This window comes from Pelophylax lessonae, assembly GCF_965119305.1.
Source record: "Pelophylax lessonae genome assembly, chromosome: 6".
In the NCBI taxonomy this organism is placed as follows: Eukaryota; Metazoa; Chordata; class Amphibia; order Anura; family Ranidae; genus Pelophylax; species Pelophylax lessonae.
In genome coordinates this window covers 106,866,743-106,885,381 of record NC_138773.1, presented here as the reverse complement: position 1 = coordinate 106,885,381, position 18,639 = coordinate 106,866,743, and the positions used below count along the sequence as shown (strand labels likewise).

The 18,639-nt window shown below is 41.9% G+C and overlaps 1 protein-coding gene across 2 annotated transcripts in view; it reads left to right on the top strand.

Moving 5' to 3' along the window:
• RSPH10B (radial spoke head 10 homolog B) overlaps positions 1-18,639 on the top strand; it is a 73,420-nt gene that overhangs the window by 35,046 nt on the left and 19,735 nt on the right. Inside the window, exons 11-13 of one of the 2 annotated variants that reach the window (XM_082261882.1) lie at positions 1,867-2,056; positions 3,215-3,323; positions 6,841-6,920. In XM_082261882.1, coding sequence (XP_082118008.1) covers positions 1,867-2,056; positions 3,215-3,323; positions 6,841-6,920 — 379 coding nt within the window. Of the gene's footprint in view, positions 1-1,866; positions 2,057-3,211; positions 3,324-6,840; positions 6,921-18,639 lie in introns of both variants that reach the window. The other variant, XM_082261881.1, reaches the window with a different exon arrangement.

Below are 18,639 nucleotides of genomic sequence, written 5' to 3'. Positions count from 1 at the left end.
AATAGGAACACGTCTAAAGGGATGCAGGCCCAGCAGCTTTCCTCATTAGAGCCCTGCAGGTGCATAGCTGATTGATAAATATGAAACCACTCCCATTAGACTCACTTTCCCACATCGATACAGACAAACACACAGGGATTTCTTCAGAATAACAAAATGTAGAAATCTGCAACAAAGTTTGATAAAATTCTTGCAATGTACATAGATCACCCAGAGGGGAATGTTTTTTTCTTAACAAAAGTGGAGTTACACTTTAAACTATGGCCACGGCAGTGCAATGACATCACTTGCACCTTGTGAAAAATAAAAAAAGGAATCTGCCACAAACTAATTGGTAACCAAAGCACAATTCACTGCTTTTAGCAGAAAAATCTTTTTTACCTCCAAAAGAACAGCAGAAGCTGTCCTCTGAACAGCAATACCGTTGGAAGTCAACACAGCAAAAACTGCTCTTAGGAGAGGTACAGTTAAGAAATGCAGATTTAGACAATGAATCCATAGCTGATCCTAACAGTGTAAGAATAAAAAAGGGGAAAAAAATGTTTTTTATGGAGAAGTCCTATTGAATTTCAGAGATGGAGGTAATCCATCTATATGTTGTCGTGGAGTGTACAGGAAACTTTTCTGTGTGGGGCAAGATCCCCCCCAGAATGTTAGCAGGGCAGGCCTGAACTAGAAAAAATAAATTATACAAGTGGAGTACATATTGCTCTGCTTCCAGGTTATATGTTCAACCAGGAGAATAAGGCCAGGTTCACACATATGCCAATTGGAGGCGGGTTTGCCCCCACATCCAATTCACATGACAGGAGAGTGTGACCGGCTCTCAATGGAGCCGGTTCACACAGCACTGGGGCAGCCGCGGCCCACATTTAAAAAGGGTCCTGGGCGTCTTTGGTTTCCGATTCAGGTGCAAATTTAGGCAAAAATTCCCACCTGAAGTGGACCCCATGATGTGAGCCATGCCCGTGGCATAATGAAGGGAGCCGAAAGCTGGATACACACTATGCAACTTTTGTTGGTAGATTTCCATTAGATTTACCTTCAACTATGTAGTGCAAGGGCCTTCCTGATTGCATACAAATTGAAAGTGTTTAGATTTGACCTCATATTATATGGTTTTGGTAAGTCTACAGGAAAAAATCGAAAGAAAATTTTATAGTGTGTATCCAGTTTTTGGGTAAGTTTGTGAGGGCTGGAGGTAGTAGACGGCATAGTAGCTGCTCTCACGTTTCAAAGTGCTAAAGCTATCCAATGAACACCATACCTGCTAAAATGTCACTTACCTTACCTTTATCTAACTTCTGTGCATGTTGTGATAAAAAAAGAAGAAATTAAAGAAATGTTAAGAAATTCAAATATAATGAAATAAATAAAATAAACATTTAAAGCAACCCCACCACCCTGCGCACACAAATATGGCCTCCAAAGCACGTGCAGGGCACACGTGTATGTATATGACAATTGCACAACACATACTGGATACTGCCGCATGCACTAGAGAGGGAAATAATTGTATCCTCAGTTATTGCTACATTTAAACTAATGCACTATAAAGGCATTTAAAGTGTTACCTGCTGATAATTTTGATACTATAGTTTTTTGCTGTACTTTTTAGACCAAGATTCAAGTATCAATACACATGCTTCTTGAAATTTAGACAATATTTGTTTATCTTGGAGCTCAGCTTTAATCAGCAAGAGGATCGAGGGGGCATTTATTTGCAAAGGGTGTGTGGCTCCGGTCAAAATCGCACAATAAAAGTGTGTGCAGGAAGGGAGTACTTCACAAGGCAGACTGTCGTCAGGGATGGGGGAGTTCAACTTAAAGAACATTTCGAATAATTTTGCTCTTGGCTATTTATAGGTAGAATATGGTATCCTGCGGAACCTTACAGTGCTGAAGAAGACATACAAGTATTACAGCAGTCTGGGGAATGAGAATTGCTTTGATAATGCTTTTCTAATGACAAAATTACAATTTTGGAGATTTCTAAAAGACTGTAAGTTCCACCATTATGACCTTACACTTTCTGGAATGGATCGCATACTGGCTGGTGAGTAGGATTACCTTTTTTTTCTTTTTTTTTTAATGATAATGTCATTATATTACATTTGTCCTTCAGTGTATTAATAAACAAATTTGTCAAGGTTAAAGCGGTAATAAAACCAAAACCAAAAATTAATATATTGCAGCTTACCAATCATTGGATGTGGTGGCTGCATTCGTTTTCTTTTTTTTGCCTCTGTTTTCACCTGGTGATCTACTAGCAGATTCAAATATGCTAACAAATTGAAGACAAACTCCAGCTAAGAGCCCATTAACATTAGAGCGACTTGTCAGACGACTTGTCAGCCTGACAAGTCGCGCTCGGTTGCGTTCCATTGATTAGCACAGGACCCGTTCTAATAGGAGCGACACAAGTCGCTCCGACTTAGAAAAAAGGTCCTGTACTACTTTGGGGCGACCTCGGAGCGACTTGCATAGACTTCCATTATGTGAAGTCTCTGCAAGTCGCGCCGAAGTCGCGGTGCACAGCGGTGCACGCGACTTCACAGGTCGCCCCCCAAAGTCGTGTCGCGCTAGCCTGAATGGGCTCTAACACCCTATAACCAGGTACAACAAACTGTTTTTTCTTTTAAGATATAATATTTGCATGAATAAATCAACATTGATCATTGTAAGGACCTCTGCAAGTGTCAAATGGTTTGTCTCATCCCCGTAAACTGATACATCTGGAAGGGAGCTTGTTCTGTTGAAAAATAACAGACTTACTGGCCAGGTCACCAGATGAAAAAAGAAGAAAAAAAATCCTTAAAAAGAAAACCAATGCAGTCATCACATCTAAGAATTGGTAAGCTTCAAAGTACTAAATGTTTGCTTTTGGGTTTAATACTGCTAATACACCCTTGCTACTGGAGTTGATTCATTACAATTGGAGTAATGAAAATTAGCACAAAGGGGAATATATTGTCATCAGCAACCAACCAGGTTTCACATTTCTATATTATGAAAAAAAAAATTCCCAAGAACACTGACTGGCTGCTATGGGTATTTTTAATCAAGTTACCTGATAAAAAAAAAAAAAAAAAGATACACTTGTATAACATGTTCAACCACTCTTTCTACAATCTCTTATTTCTTAATTACTAAAATTTTAATTCTGATGTGATATTGCAGTATAACTTTATTTTAGATTTGACTTATTCAGCAGGAAATGGCGACCCTGAAGAGGTACACTCCCCCTATGCAACAATACTGCTTCGTACCTTCCTGACATATATTGTCTATTTGGCCTACCACGTCACTCATGAAGAGAATCCGTAAGTAAATCATGTTGTGTATAAATTGTAAAATATTTGAAAAGTTTCCAGCTTGGGTGGCGGACAGACCATTATATTATATGATAACCCTGGATTAAAAATAAATCCAAAAATGGTTTCGATATACTCCAAAATACTCTAAAACATGCACTAAAGAGTCATAATTACATTTAAAAAGGCCTGATGTTTTACATACAAAATATTCTTTACTGCTAACCATTTAAATTATGCCTAGTCTGTATTATGTGCCTGATGTGAGATACTGTATCTTGCTTCTATAAGGCTTGATGCCATGGGTGTGGTTGTTGAAAATTAAGGTATTATTTGCCTTGCATATTTACATTGGTCCAGCTTGCCACAATGCAATTAAGGATAATTTATATCTAGTGGGCTGCTGGGAAAGCTGGAAATTACCGTAGTAGTCGATGCTACAGTGAAAGCCTTCCGGGTCTTGCTCAGTATCTATGCGAGTGGCCGCTCCATTGCACACTGACCACAGGGGGTCTCTTGTTTGGCACCATTGTTATTCATAGAATACCTTGTATTTTTATTAAAGAATACAAGGCACTCTCTGATTGGACAAATTGTGACATCACTGCCCCTCCTCTCCCCTTCGTTCAGTCAGAGAATACCTTGTAGTCTTTGAAAAAAAATAGAAGATGTTCTATGCTAAACAAACATAATTTACTATGATATTGTGGAGACTGAGCCTCCATCCTGGGAGCAAACATCGATTGCACCTGAAAAAACCTTTCATCTTGGTCCCTTCCTGTTTGTGTTTACTTGGTGAGCCCACTACAGTCTGAGGATCCCTGGCGCGTGTCGTCTGGCCCGACTATAGGATACTCTATTCAAGGATCAAGGTGCCCCAGTCTTAGGAGGATGCGAGAAGGATTGGTATTAAGGCGTGATACCCCTGTAGGGGTTACTCCTTTTGGTGAGTGCATATTATAGCAAAAAGGAGCACGGGCACCTCTTTACCTCACCACTCCACCCAGTGTTGCTTGGGTTCAATACCTAGACGGATTCTCCACTTGATTGCACGGCCATTTTTAAGCACAGACTTTTGTATTGGACTTTTTACCTGATGATCTTATTTATTGCCACTTATTTCAACACTTTTATATGATATATCACCATCCATTTAAATTATTTTTTGTTGATCTGACCATCACTGTGCACAGTATCACTTTAGCATTGTCACTTTATGAGTGATTTTCACACATATATTTATCACGTTATGGTATATATTGTTTACATTACTACCATTTATTTAACTTTTATTTATCTTTTTGGCACATCACTTTGTACACAGTCACTTTAGCAGTGTTTTTTTGTGCATGGCATTTCATATATTTATTTATTTTTGGTGCTATTTATTCATTTTTTATTATTTGTATAGTCACAGTAACCTTTACACTGGTATTTTACATATTTATGGTATAGATATTGATTTTACCATTAGTCCCTTTGTATGGTTCTATACACATATATTGATTCCAGCATTTTGTGTACCGGTTTACACACCCGACTAGTTGCCACTTTATCCCTCCCCCCTTTTCTTATTGTGCAGACTGAGCCTCATGTAAAGTAAAGTTAAAAACTTGTTTGGGAACTGGAAAAGACATTATAAAAGAGGTATAGAAAAAGTTAGCCCTTGGGGTTGTAGTGGAGCCTAACAGCCTGTAGTTAAGTCACATAGTGCTCATGCCTAAGCTGAAAGGCAGCCTGAGGTTCTGCAGTGCCTTCAGGAAACTAAATTAAATATCCCTATTTCATGATTCTCCTGTACCGCAGAGCAAAAAAAAAGACAGCATTTGCATCCCCAGATGGGCTGCACCAGTAATGTTTCCCACTTTTTTGCTTACAGCCTCATACCAAAGAATGATGGCCTTAAGACCCTACAGATATGCTGCTTCAGCATTTATATCTAGATGATGTAATTTTTAGTCTAAACTGGAATTCCCATCTACAGAAGGTACAGGCAGTTGTAGATTGTATTTGTAAGGCCTGGTTAAAAGCCTGTACAAAAAAAAATGCTCTATAAGCATGGAAGAAGCCCACTATATTGGCTTTAGCATTGGCTTGGAGGCTGTAAACTATGGGCCTCCAGTTGTTCGGGAACTACAATTCCCATCATGCCTAGTCATGTCTTTGAATGTCAGTGTTTTACAATGCTTCATGGGACGTGTAGTTCTGCAGCAGCTGGAGGGCCGTAGTTTTAAGATCCCTGCTCTAATGGATTGAAGCAAAGATGAAAGCAGTTAAAAGCTGTTTGAAACCAGTGTTTATAAAAGGTTATAGCCATTATAGAGATTGTAGGAAACCACTGGAGGTTTTTGCCTAACTTTCCGAATATAGCAGCTCCACTTACTGAGCTCACTAAAGGGAACAAGTCAACTGAGGTGAAATTGTTCGAAGAGGCAGAGAGCTTTTCAAGAGCTGAAGGCAGAATTGTGTAAGATACCAAAGTTAACCACCACCAACATCAGTTAAGAATGTCTTGTACAAACAAGTGCCTCTGGTGTTGGCCTTGGTGCAGTCATGTTCCAAGGAAATGAATGGAGAAGAGAATCCTGTAGCATACCTCAGCTGGAAACCAATTCCTGCATTGAGGATTAATTCAATAGCCATTGAGGTATTACCTTTTGGAAGACAGTTCCATTTGATTACAGACTTTTCTCCACTACAGTGGATGGCTCGGAAGGGAAGGGAACACTGCAAAGGTGACAAGATTGGTTTATTGCTCTGCAAGACTTTGAATTTTACGTAGAACGTAGGACAGCTGCCCAACAAAGAAAAGCTGATGGACTATCCTGTGTCCACGTGTATTTTAGCCAAATGTGTTCCTTCCTACAGGTCTGACCGAAGGGTGAGGTTATGTAAGGCACTGATTTGCAGGATTGTGGACTATGTATATGTGTCACCTAGGCTTTCCATCTGTAAATGGTGAGGGGCTCTAGGGTTTATGACAAATATGAAGAAGTCAAAGTCTATGTTTGTTTTCTCAGGATTCTAATAGGCTCTGGCTCCTGGAGTCTGGAAGCTTTGAAGAACTGTGTGCGAGATCATGCCTCCATTTCTAGGTCCACATCTTACCTGGTAGCCAGGCCTTGGTATTACCTTAAACTGTGCACAGGCTTTATACTGTATATGTGAGCTGACTAATGCTTGGGACTCTGTCATGCTCTCTGCTGTGAATTGTTGCTGAACACTAAAAAGTTGGATGGGGAACCTGTTATTTAGTTAGAAGTTCAGAGGAGATGTTCAGTTTTATGCTATGGACTTGCTGTACAAAGCCTGCATGCCATGAAACATTTTTTATGACCTTGCTGAATAAATGCAAGTCTACTTGGACTGTTCTTGGATCTCCCTGTTTTGTGGATGGTTGAACTTGGACATTGTTCATTTTTAACCTTATTGACAATGTAATGGTAATTCTGAGAATCATGTCAGTAGTTATACTGTTAATACTTTACTTATCTGTTTAATAAGAATAATATTTATTTTCTTGCAGAGGGAAAAAGGTATCCCTTGTGGACTGCTTTTCCAAAATGATGGCACAAAATATATCACCTAATTCATGTAATGTGAAAGGTCAGTGCTATACATACACAGTATATTTAATTTTAAATAATATAGTAAACTTTTTTGCAGATCTTAACCAGGGGGCACAACAGAAACATACAGTGTGTGTGTATATATATATATATATATATATATATATATATATATACAGTGCCTTGTGAAAGTATTCGGCCCCCTTGAACTTTGTGACCTTTTGCCACATTTCAGGCTTCAAACATAAAGATATAAAACTGTAATTTTTTTGTGAAGAATCAACATCAAGTGGGACACAATCATGAAGTGGAACGAAATTTATTGGATATTTCAAACTTTTTTTAACAAATAAAAAACTGAAAAATTGGGCGTGCAAAATTATTCAGCCCCCTTAAGTTAATACTTTGTAGCGCCACCTTTTGCTGCAATTACAGCTGTAAGTCGCTTGGGGTATGTCTCTATCAGTTTTGCACATCGAGAGACTGAAATTTTTGCCCATTCCTCCTTGCAAAACAGCTCGAGCTCAGTGAGGTTGGATGGAGAGAATTTGTGAACAGCAATTTTCAGTTCTTTCCACAGATTCTCGATTGGATTCAGGTCTGGACTTTGACTTGGCCATTCTAACACCTGGATATGTTTATTTGTGAACCATTCCATTGTAGATTTTGCTTTATGTTTTGGATCATTGTCTTGTTGGAAGACAAATATCCCTCCCAGTCTCAGGTCTTTTGCAGACTCAATCAGGTTTAATTCCAGAATGGTCCTGTATGTGGCTCCATCCATCTTCCCATCAATTTTAACCATCATCCCTGTCCCTGCTGAAGAAAAGCAGGCCCAAACCATGATGCTGCCACCACCATGTTTGACAGTAGGGATGGTGTGTTCAGGGTGATGAGCTGTGTTGCTTTTACGCCAAACATAACTTTTTGCATTGTTGCCAAAAAGTTAAATTTTGGTTTCATCTGATCAGAGCACCTTCTTCCACATGTTTGGTGTGTCTCCCAGGTGGCTTGTGGCAAACTTTAAACGACACTTTTTATGGATATTTTTAAGATATGGCTTTCTTCTTGCCACTCTTCCATAAAGGCCAGATTTGTGCAGTATACGACTGATTGTTGTCCTATGGACAGAGTCTCCCACCTCAGCTGTAGATCTCTGCAGTTTATCCAGAGTGATCATGGGCCTCTTGGCTGCATCTCTGATCAGTCTTCTCCTTGTATGAGCTGAAAGTTTAGAGGGGCGGCCAGGTCTTTGTAGATTTGCAGTGGTCTGATACTCCTTCCATTTCAATATTATCGCTTGCACAGTGCTCCTGTAACGCTCCTGCGTTTTATGTATAATGTGGATTTACAGCTGCAGAAATATTCCACTTCAGTAGTCATGTAGAGAAACGTTGAGACACCAATCGCAACTCCCAAGACTCATCATGTGTGGATAGTCTCAATTCAGCAAGTAAATACACACACTCAATAAGATGTTCCTAGAGTGACTTATATGTATAGTAATATAGTGATGATAGGCTGAAGAGACAGGTTGGGTAGAGATGGTAGATGACAGACACTTGAAAGGAATGTTCTTGAAAGTAAGATAGTAGCAGATGGGATGCAGATAGGTTTAGCAATCATGTATGGTAGCAGATGATAGAGTAGCAGGTGAACATACAGGATAGACCAACCCAGTGCAAGAGCAGATGGTATTAGGCTCAAGAGCTAGCAATCTTAGTTAGTGCAGATGTAGTAAAGGAGAGGTTCGGCAAGAACAGATGATCCGGTAACGGGATACAGGGATCAGCAGCGTGGTTCCGATAGCGAGGTATGCTTGAGAGCTTCAAGGCAGATTATGCGGCATTGAATGAACATGTGAGTGAGACCGCCGGAGGTTGAAATAGCCGCTCCAGCGGCGCTCAGTGATGACAGCATCGGTCTTAAAGGTGTATGCGCACCTTACCAAAAGAGAATGGTGGGGCGCATACACTTAGGAAAAGTGGAATTAGGGTACCAAAGGTACCAGAACATTACAGTACCCCCCCCTTAAGGCCGGCTCCTGAAGGCCTCTGGAGCTGGTTTGTCTGGGTACTTCGCATAAAAGTTGCGGATTAATCTAGGGGCATGTATGTCAGAGGTGTTTAGCCAGGTGTCGTCTTGGGGCCCATAGTTCTTCCATCGAACTAAGTATTGAAGTTTTCTTCTGTGGATACGAGAATCCAGAATCTCTTTTATCTCATATTCTTCTCCACCTTCAACTTGTACAGGAGGAGGAAGTGGGATAGTAGGCCTTATTCCTTGGTCAGGAACATGGGGCTTCAGTAGCGACACATGGAAAATGGGATGTATTTTGAGGTCTATTGGCAATGTAAGCTGTACTGCAGCTTTTCCAATAAGTTTCTTGATTGGGAAAGGTCCCAAGAAGAGAGGTCCAAGCTTTTTGCTAGGGATTTTCAGTCTTAAATTTTTTGTTGAGAGCCAAACGAGGTCTCCAATAGCATACTGAGGAGAAGGTCTTCTGCGAAGATCATAGTACTTCTTTTGTTGACTGTGAGCGTGTGCAATGGTAGTATTAAGCAAACCCAGAGAGTCCTTTATTTGGGTAAGATAGTCTGAGGCTACTGGGTTATTTGAAGGAAGGATGCGTGGTGGAAGAATAGAGGGATGAAACCCATAGTTCAAGTAGAACGGACTCTGCTTGGTCGTACTGTGGGTTGCGTTGTTGTAGGCAAATTCTGCCAGAGGGAGAAGATCCACCCAATCATCCTGTTGGTAAGAAGTGTAACAACGTAAATATTGCTCGATGCATTGGTTGACTCTTTCAGTCTGTCCGTTGGTCTGCGGATGGTAAGGAGAAGTGAGCTTCCGCTCAATTCGTAGTATGTGACATAGTTCTTGCCAGAACTTAGAAATAAATTGTGATCCACGGTCAGACAGAAGAGTTTTTGGGATACCATGTAACTTAAAGACATGTTTCATCAGGAGTTCTGCCGTTTGTTTGGACGAAGGTAGTCTGCGAATAGCAATGAAATGTGCCATCTTTGTCAGATGGTCCACTGACACCAAGATGGTATTAAATCCTTTGGAAGGAGGTAGTTCTACTATAAAGTCCAAGGACACAACTTCCCATGGAGTTTGGGGTATTGGTAGACTGCATAGTAGACCGGATGGTCTCGTAGTGTCAATTTTGGACCTGGCACAGACATTGCATGAAGAGACGAATTTTTGTATAGATGTTTTCATGTCAGGCCACCAGAATTGTCTGGTAATCAGATTAAGAGTCTTTGTCATACCCATATGTCCTGCCATAGGCACATCATGCGATAATTCCAAGATCTTGGTGCGCATGGTAGGTGGTATGTAAAGTTTGTCGTTGTAGTAGAGGAAGCCTTCTGCATCGGTATTTAGTTGTGGTGGGGGTGAATACAAACTTATACCATGCAAAACCTCTTCCTTCAAAGAACGGACAACTCCAATAATACGCTTGTGAGGTATTATAGGAACGGAAGGGATTTCGAAGTAGTTTTCTTCAGTTAGTCGTGATAGTGCATCCGCCTTTTTGTTCTTATCTGCAGGTGTGTAGGTCACTAGGAAGTTAAACCTTAGAAAGAATAGTGACCATCGTACCTGTCGGTGAGAGAGAGTTTTGTTAGTCTGAAGATATTGAAGATTTTTATGGTCCGTGTATATAAGTATTGGTAATCGGGTGCCTTCGAGTAGATGTCGCCAATTCTCCAGAGCCAATTTTATAGCAAGCAGTTCCTTTTCACCCACGGGGTAATTTACCTCTGGACTGCTTAAGGATTTAGAAAAGAAGGCGACTGGATGGAGTGGTGAAGTGTTAGTTGGTCGTTGGGAGAGTATTGCTCCTACTGCCATGTTTGACGCATCTACTTCCAGAATGTATTGGAGGGATGGGTCTGGATGGCGTAGTATGGGAGCAGAAGTAAACCTTGTTTTTAACAGGTGAAAAGCTTTATTTGCTTCATCTGACCATTTGAATGGTCTCTTAATGCTAGTGAGCTGTGTGAGGGGTCTCACAATGGCAGAGAAGTTCCTGATGAATTTCCTGTAGAAATTAGAAAATCCAAGGAATCGCTGTAGCGCCTTGCGGGTGGTTGGTGTAGGCCAATCCTGAATGCAGGATATCTTACTCATGTCCATCTTGATTCCTGTTTTGGATATGATGTAGCCTAGAAACAGTACCTCTTCTTTATGAAACAAGCATTTTTTCAGTTTCACGTATAGGTTGTGTGCAAGCAATCTCGATAATACTAGTCTTACATGTATTCAGACATGTACATGTACATATTCAGTACATGTGTTCAGACAAGGATCGTGAATTTTTAAGTATATCGTCCAGATATACCACAACACAGACATCTAGTAAGTCTCTGAAAATATCGTTTATAAATCGTTGAAAGGCTGCAGGGGCGTTGCATAGCCCGAATGGCATTACAAGATATTCGAACAATCCGTATCTGGTTCTGAATGCAGTTTTCCACTCGTGTCCATCACGGATTCCAATGAGATTGTATGCCCCTTTCAGGTCCAATTTTGAAAAATAGGTAGCTCCACGCACCTGCTCAATGAGCTCAGGGATAAGCGGTAGAGGATAGCGAACTTTTATTGTAATAGCATTCAATTGCCTATAGTCGATGATAGGCCTGAGACTTGAGTCCTTATTGCGGACAAAAAAGAGTCCTGCTGCTGTGGAAGAAGTGGAAGGTCTAATAAAACCTTTTTTCAAATTCTCATCCAAATATTCTTTGAGATGGGAAAGTTCATCCTGTGAAAGAGGATAAACATGACCGAACGGCAATTTGCTATTTGGGAGTAGATCAATACTACAATCATAGTCTCGATGGGGAGGTAGTGCTTGAGCATTTTTCTCAAGAAAAACCTCAGAGAGATCCTGATAACATAGTGGTGCAATCTCATCTGTCACCACAGACAGGATCTTCCCGGAAGACGGGAGGTTACACGTACCCTCGCAATAGCAAGAGAGGAAGGCCAGGGTCCGTTCCTTCCAATCTATGGTTGGTTGATGTGTGTGTAACCAGGGAAGTCCCAAAACAATGGGAAAGTGGGGTGAAGGTATTAGATCGAAGGTAGTGGTCTCCATATGAGACCCGTTAGTAGTGACTAGGAGTGCCTGTGTCTGATCAGTGATCGGACCAGAGGATAAAGGAACACCGTTAATAAGACTCACTGAGACAGGTTTAGAAATAATAGGGACTTTATTTAAAGCAGCAAAACGTATGTCAATATAATTTCCACAAGATCCTGTGTCAATCATGGCCTTAGTAGTAATCCTGTTCTGGTCCCACTGTAATGTTAAGCAAACAAAAAGGTAAGGGTTAGTAATTGAAGTTGTCAATCCCCCTAGGAGGACATGTGGACACTCACCCTTCTTTTTGTAGACTAGGGGACAGACGTTTATCTTGTGATCCGGGGATGCACAGTACAAGCAGAGATTACCAGATCATCTTCTGGCTCTTTCCACAGTTGATAGAGGTGGGCGTATGGTTCCTACCTCCATAGGAGTGGGGTCATCGGCCGAAATCCGAGAAGAACTGGATAATGGCATTCCCATTTTTTGAGCCTTTCTTTCTCGTAGTCTTCTATCTATGGTGATACTGAGTTGTATCAATGCATCCAGGGTTTTTGGCAGATCCGCTCGGGCGAGCTCGTCTTTAATGGCCTCTGATAGGCCAAGCCTAAATTGAGTTTTCAGAGATGCATCATTCCATTCTGAATCAAGGGTCCATCTCTTGAATTCTGCGACAAAGTCTTCCACAGGTCTCCTACCTTGTTTCAAGGACCTTAATTGAAGATCGGCAGTACTCTGCCTATTGGCATCATCATATAGGCTAGTAAGTTCTGCTAAAAATAAGGCATAGGATTTGAGAAGCTGATTGTTTTTCTCAAAAAGAGAGTCTGCCCAGGCCCGAGGATCGCCTGTTAGGTAAGAAGTAATAGTACAAACCTTAATGTGATCAGTAAGGTAGGTACGGGGTTTTAGCAAGAAAAGTAACTCACATGCGTTTTTAAATTCGCGAATTTTTTTGCGATCGCCTGTAAATACCAAAGGAGGATTTATTTTGGGTTCAGGGGACTGAGCAGTGGTAAGTTGTGTCAGTCTGGTTACCTGCTGCGTCAGAGCCTGATTTTCTTCTCTTAATTCAGCAAGTGCGTGTATTAACGCAGTTACTTGCTGTTTTAATTGTGTCACCTGAGTGGTTATTTCTGCTGAATCCATTTGAGGTTCGTTCAATCTGTACGCTCCTGCGTTTTATGTATAATGTGGATTTACAGCTGCAGAAATATTCCACTTCAGTAGTCATGTAGAGAAACGCTGAGACACCAATCCCAACTCCCAAGACTCATCATGTGTGGATAGTCTCAATTCAGCAAGTAAATACACACACTCAATAAGATGTTCCTAGAGTGACTTATATGTATAGTAATATAGTGATGATAGGCTGAAGAGACAGGTTGGGTAGAGATGGTAGATGACAGACACTTGAAAGGAATGTTCTTGAAAGTAAGATAGTAGCAGATGGGATGCAGATAGGTTTAGCAATCATGTATGGTAGCAGATGATAGAGTAGCAGGTGAACATACAGGATAGACCAACCCAGTGCAAGAGCAGATGGTATTAGGCTCAAGAGCTAGCAATCTTAGTTAGTGCAGATGTAGTAAAGGAGAGGTTCGGCAAGAACGGATGATCCGGTAACGGGATACAGGGATCAGCAGCGTGGTTCCGATAGCGAGGTATGCTTGCAAGCATGAGAGCTTCAAGGCAGATTACGCGGCGTTGAACGAACATGTGAGTGAGACCGCCGGAGGTTGAAATAGCCGCTCCAGCGGCGCTCAGTGATGACAGCATCGGTCTTAAAGGTGTATGCGCACCTTACCAAAAGAGAATGGTGGGGCGCATACACTTAGGAAAAGTGGAATTAGGGTACCAAAGGTACCAGAACATTACAGCTCCTTGGGATGTTTAAAGCTTGGGAAATCTTTTTGTATCCAAATCCGGCTTTAAACTTCTCCACAACAGTATCTCGGACCTGCCTGGTGTGTTCCTTGTTCTTCATGATGCTCTCTGCGCTTTAAATGGACCTCTGAGACTATCACAGTGCAGGTGCATTTATACGGAGACTTGATTACACATAAGTGGATTCTATTTATCATCATTAGTCATTTAGGTCAACATTGGATCATTCAGAGATCCTCACTGAACTTCTGGAGAGAGTTTGCTGCACTGAAAGTAAAGGGGCTGAATAATTTTGCACGCCCAATTTTTCAGTTTTCTATTTGTTAACAAAGTTTGAAATATCCAATAAATTTTGTTCCACTTCATGATTGTGTCCCACTTGTTGTTGATTCTTCACAAAAAATTATAGTTTTATATCTTTATGTTTGAAGCCTGAACTGTGGCAAAAGGTCGCAAAGTTCAAGGGGGCCGAATACTTTCGCTAGGCACTGTATATATATATATATAAATATATATACACACACTTGTATGGGGAAAAATATAATGCTGGATATCTATACTGATATGGACTGGGTAATGTGTTAGGAATGAAAGGATGCCACATTGTTTGATGGAAATGAAAATTATCAACCTACAGAGGGCTGAACTCAAATACGCCCCCAAAAATCAAAGTGTAAAAATGATGCAGCAGGCTAGTCCATTTTGCTGAAATTTCATTGCAGCAACTCAAAATAGTACTCCCCCACGTGCTTGTATACATGCATGACAATGTCGGGGCATGCTTCTAATGAGAAGACCGATGGTGTCCTGGGGTATTTATTGCCAGATCTGGACCAGGGCATTACTGAACTCCTAAACAGACTGAGGTGCAACCTGGCAGTGTCGGATGGACCGAAACATAATGTCCCAGAAGTGTTCTATTGGATTTAGGTCAGACGAGCCTGGGGGCCATTCAATGGTATAATTTCCTTCATTCTCGAGGAACTGGCTGCATATTCTCGCCACATGAGGCCGGACATTGTCATGCACCAGGAGGACCCACTGCACCAGCGTAGGATTTGGCAATGAGTCCAAGAAATTCATCCCGATTCCTAATGGCAGTCAGGGTGCTATTTTCTAGCCTCTAGAGGTCTGTGCATTAATCCATGGATATGCCTCCCCAGACCATCACTGACCCACCACCAAACCAGTTGTGCTGAACAATGTTATAGGCAGCATAACGTTCTCCATGGCTTCTCCAGACCCTTTCACGTCCATCACATGTGGTCAGGGTGAAGCTGCTCTCATCCGAAAAAGCACAGGGCGCCAGTGGCAGGACCTGCTGTCAAGGTCTTACCTTGCGCTCCTGTTGGCAGCCATCTTGGACATGTGCAGACTGCTGCCTCTTATAGACTCTGATTGAATCATCACTTCCAGCTGCCTGGGCGTCGCACATTGATAATGTTGCACACCTGACTATATCTATCACCTGTTGGGTTGCAATCCTTGCCCTTGTGTGTGCTCCAAGGTGCATCTCTGCTAGCCGTTTTCTGTTCTCTGTGTTCCTCCGTGTATGACCTGGCTTGGCTGGCGACTCTCCTGGCTCTTGACCCGGCATTGGCTGACGACCTAACATCGGCAGACTACCCACTTCTGGACCTGTCCCCGGCTTGTTCCTGCTCTCTCTTTCTCACTCTTGCTGTGTGATTATTGTTGTTTTCTCCAAAAAACTGATTTATTTTACGTGCATCCTCATGTGGTCTAGTTTCCTGGCACCCTGACAGCACACAAGGGCCATGAATCCTGATGATGCAGGTGCTCCTACACTCCCTATGCTGGTTACCAGGCTCGATCAACAAGATCACCTTTTGGATAAGTTCTCTCTGGCGTTGCAGACGTTGCTTGCATGCACAGCACACCTTGCAGCTGGTGCTGCTAGGCCAGTTGGTTCCTCCTGTTGTTGCACCTGCTGCTGCTCCTGCAGCTGCAGTCTCTTTTACCAGAGGGATGACTGGTTCAGCCCCCCTCCCGCAGCGAACCGAGTCAGTGTTGTGGCTTCTTAAACCAAGTGGGCATTTCCCTCTGACAGCTCCAAGCTGGACTTCCTAATCTCGTTGCTCTCGGAGCAGGCCTTGGCCTGGGGGAATCCCTTATGGGAGAGCGATAATCCTGTGATACTCGATTACCCGAATTTTGTTGCCTCCTATTGTAGGGTATTCAATGTGCCTGCTCGCTCTGCCTCTGCTGCTAAGCTGCTCATTATATTTTTCCCCCACATCCATGCCACATCAGTGCCATATCGGTGCAACATCAGTGCCATGTCAGTGCTCATCCGTGCCACATCCATGCCACGTCAGTGCTCATCTCTGCTACATCCATTCCACATCAGTGCTCATCCGTGCCTCTTCCATGCCACATGACTGCTCATCCATGCCACATCAGGGCCACTACGGTGCTTATCAGTGCCCTACAGTGTCTCACAAAAGTGTAATGGGTAGTCAGGAAATTAAATTTGTAATTTTATGTCCCTAGAGCACGGTGCATGTCAGGCCTCTGTATGTGGCTTGGCTGTGTAAAAGTCTCACACATGTGCTATCGCCATACTCAGGAGGAGTAGCAGAATGTATTTTAGAGTGTAATGTTTGCTATGTACATGCTATGTGTTAGAAATATCTTATAAATGGATAACTTTGTGTAAAAAAAAATGTGTTTTAATTTTCTTTCCATGTTTTCCAAAAACTTGTGGAAAAAAATGACATGTTCAAAAGATGCAATATGCGTGCTAGATTATGTGTCGGGGTGTTTGCTTTCAAAAATGGAGTAATTTTTTAGGCGTTTCCATTGTCCTGGTGCTCCAGGGCCTTCAAAAGTGTGATAGGTTGTCAGGAAAGTATAAGTGTAATTTATCCTCCCAGAACGCCTGGAGGTGCTACTGGGATGTTGGGCCTCTGTAATGGCTAGGCTGTGTAAAAATCTTACACGTGGTATCGCCATATAGCAGAATGTATTTTGGGGTGTAGTTGCAAGTATGCCTATAAAGTGTGAGAAATAACTTAGTAATATGACAATTTTGTGAAAAAAATAAACAAAAAATCTTCATTTTGTAAAGAATTGTGGGAAAAAAGGATGACTTTAAAAAACTCACCATGCCTCTTACTAAATACCTTGGAATGTCTACTTTCCAAAAAGGGGTCATTTGGGGATATGTGTACTTTCCTTGCTTTTTAGTGTCTCAAGAAATGAGATCAATTTTCAATGATTGGCACCATAGCTTGTAGACTTTATAACCTTCATGAAGACCAAATAATATATACTTATTTCGGTTATTTTTACCAAAGATATGAAGCAATATAACTTTTGGCCAAAATTTATGAAGACAAATTAATAAATTTGCAAAATTTTAAAACCGAAACGAAGAAAAATGCATTTTTTTTATATTATATTCTTTTTTCATTTATAGCGCAAAAAATAAAAAATCCAGTGATGATTAAATACCACCAAAAGAAAGCTCTATTTGTTTAAAAAAAAGGACAAAAATTTCATATGTGTTGCATAATTGTCATTCAAAATGTGAGAGCACTGAAAGCTGAAAATTGGTCTGGTTAGAAAGGGGGTATAAGTGCCCAGTAGCCCTCCGCTACTTAACTGACTAAGGGCTCTTTCACACGGGCGGTCCGATCAGATCCGCCTGTCAGTTTTTTAGGCGGATCTGATCGGATCCTCCATGCAGCTCTATGGGGCAGCGAGTGTCAGCGGAGGTCACCTCCGCTGACACCCGCTGCCATCCGCATCCGATCCTGTGCTGAAATCTGGACGGATTGAAACCCTATTTTTCCATCCGTTCAGTAATCGGAGCGGAGCGGATCTGATGAGAGCGGACAAGCGGTCCGCTCTCCTCCGATCCCCCATAGAGGGCAGCGGGTGCCGAGACACCTCCCTCTCCGCTCTGCAAGCGGAGACGGAGCTGTCATCCGCCCGGCTCAGCGGGGATCGCGGATCGATCCCCGCTGAGCAACACGGATCCGCCTGCGGAGGCGGACCGTGTGAAAGAAGCCTAAGTCAATGTCCCAGGAATTTAATTGACTTGATGCTGTACTCTGATTAAAAAGTGTTCCTTTAATTTTTTTGAGGTGTGTGTGTGTCTAGCTGTGCTATCTAGCAGGATTATAAAATTTGCGGTACATAATAACAAATCCTTTGGCAATCCTTGGCAAGTAAAACTGATCCCATGTAGACAATAAATTATGTATTTAGTTACTTGGAATTTAGCTTTAGGCTATGTTCACACTGATCCGACACTGAAGACCCACGACTTCCGATCCGACTTTCCCCTTCGACTTCAGGTCCGACTTCCATGCGACTTCAATTAACAAGATCCAAATTTAAGATGATTGCGACTTGTCCTTTGACCAATCAAAATAATTCCTATGCTTCTGGTATGGATCAAACCTCATGCCAAAAAAAAAAACATGATGGGCCCCCCGAATCCCCCCCCCCCCTGCCCATGGGAATGAGCATGGAGTACATTTTACCCCTACCCATTTACCCCAAAAAAACAGTGTAGATGGTTTTTGACAAGTCCTTTATTAAAAAAAGAAGAATGTCCCCTGTTGTAGTTCCAATGTGTCTTCATTCTCAGGTATCGCCACCAATGTCTTCTTCCTCCAGTCTTCTCCCTCCGCCGATGTCTTCTTCCTCTGCTGATCCACTAAAAATACAAAAATGGTCCTCATCCCGACACTGCCCACCACTGTTGCGTCAGCTACAGTGTCTGTCAGTTCTTAAATAGCCA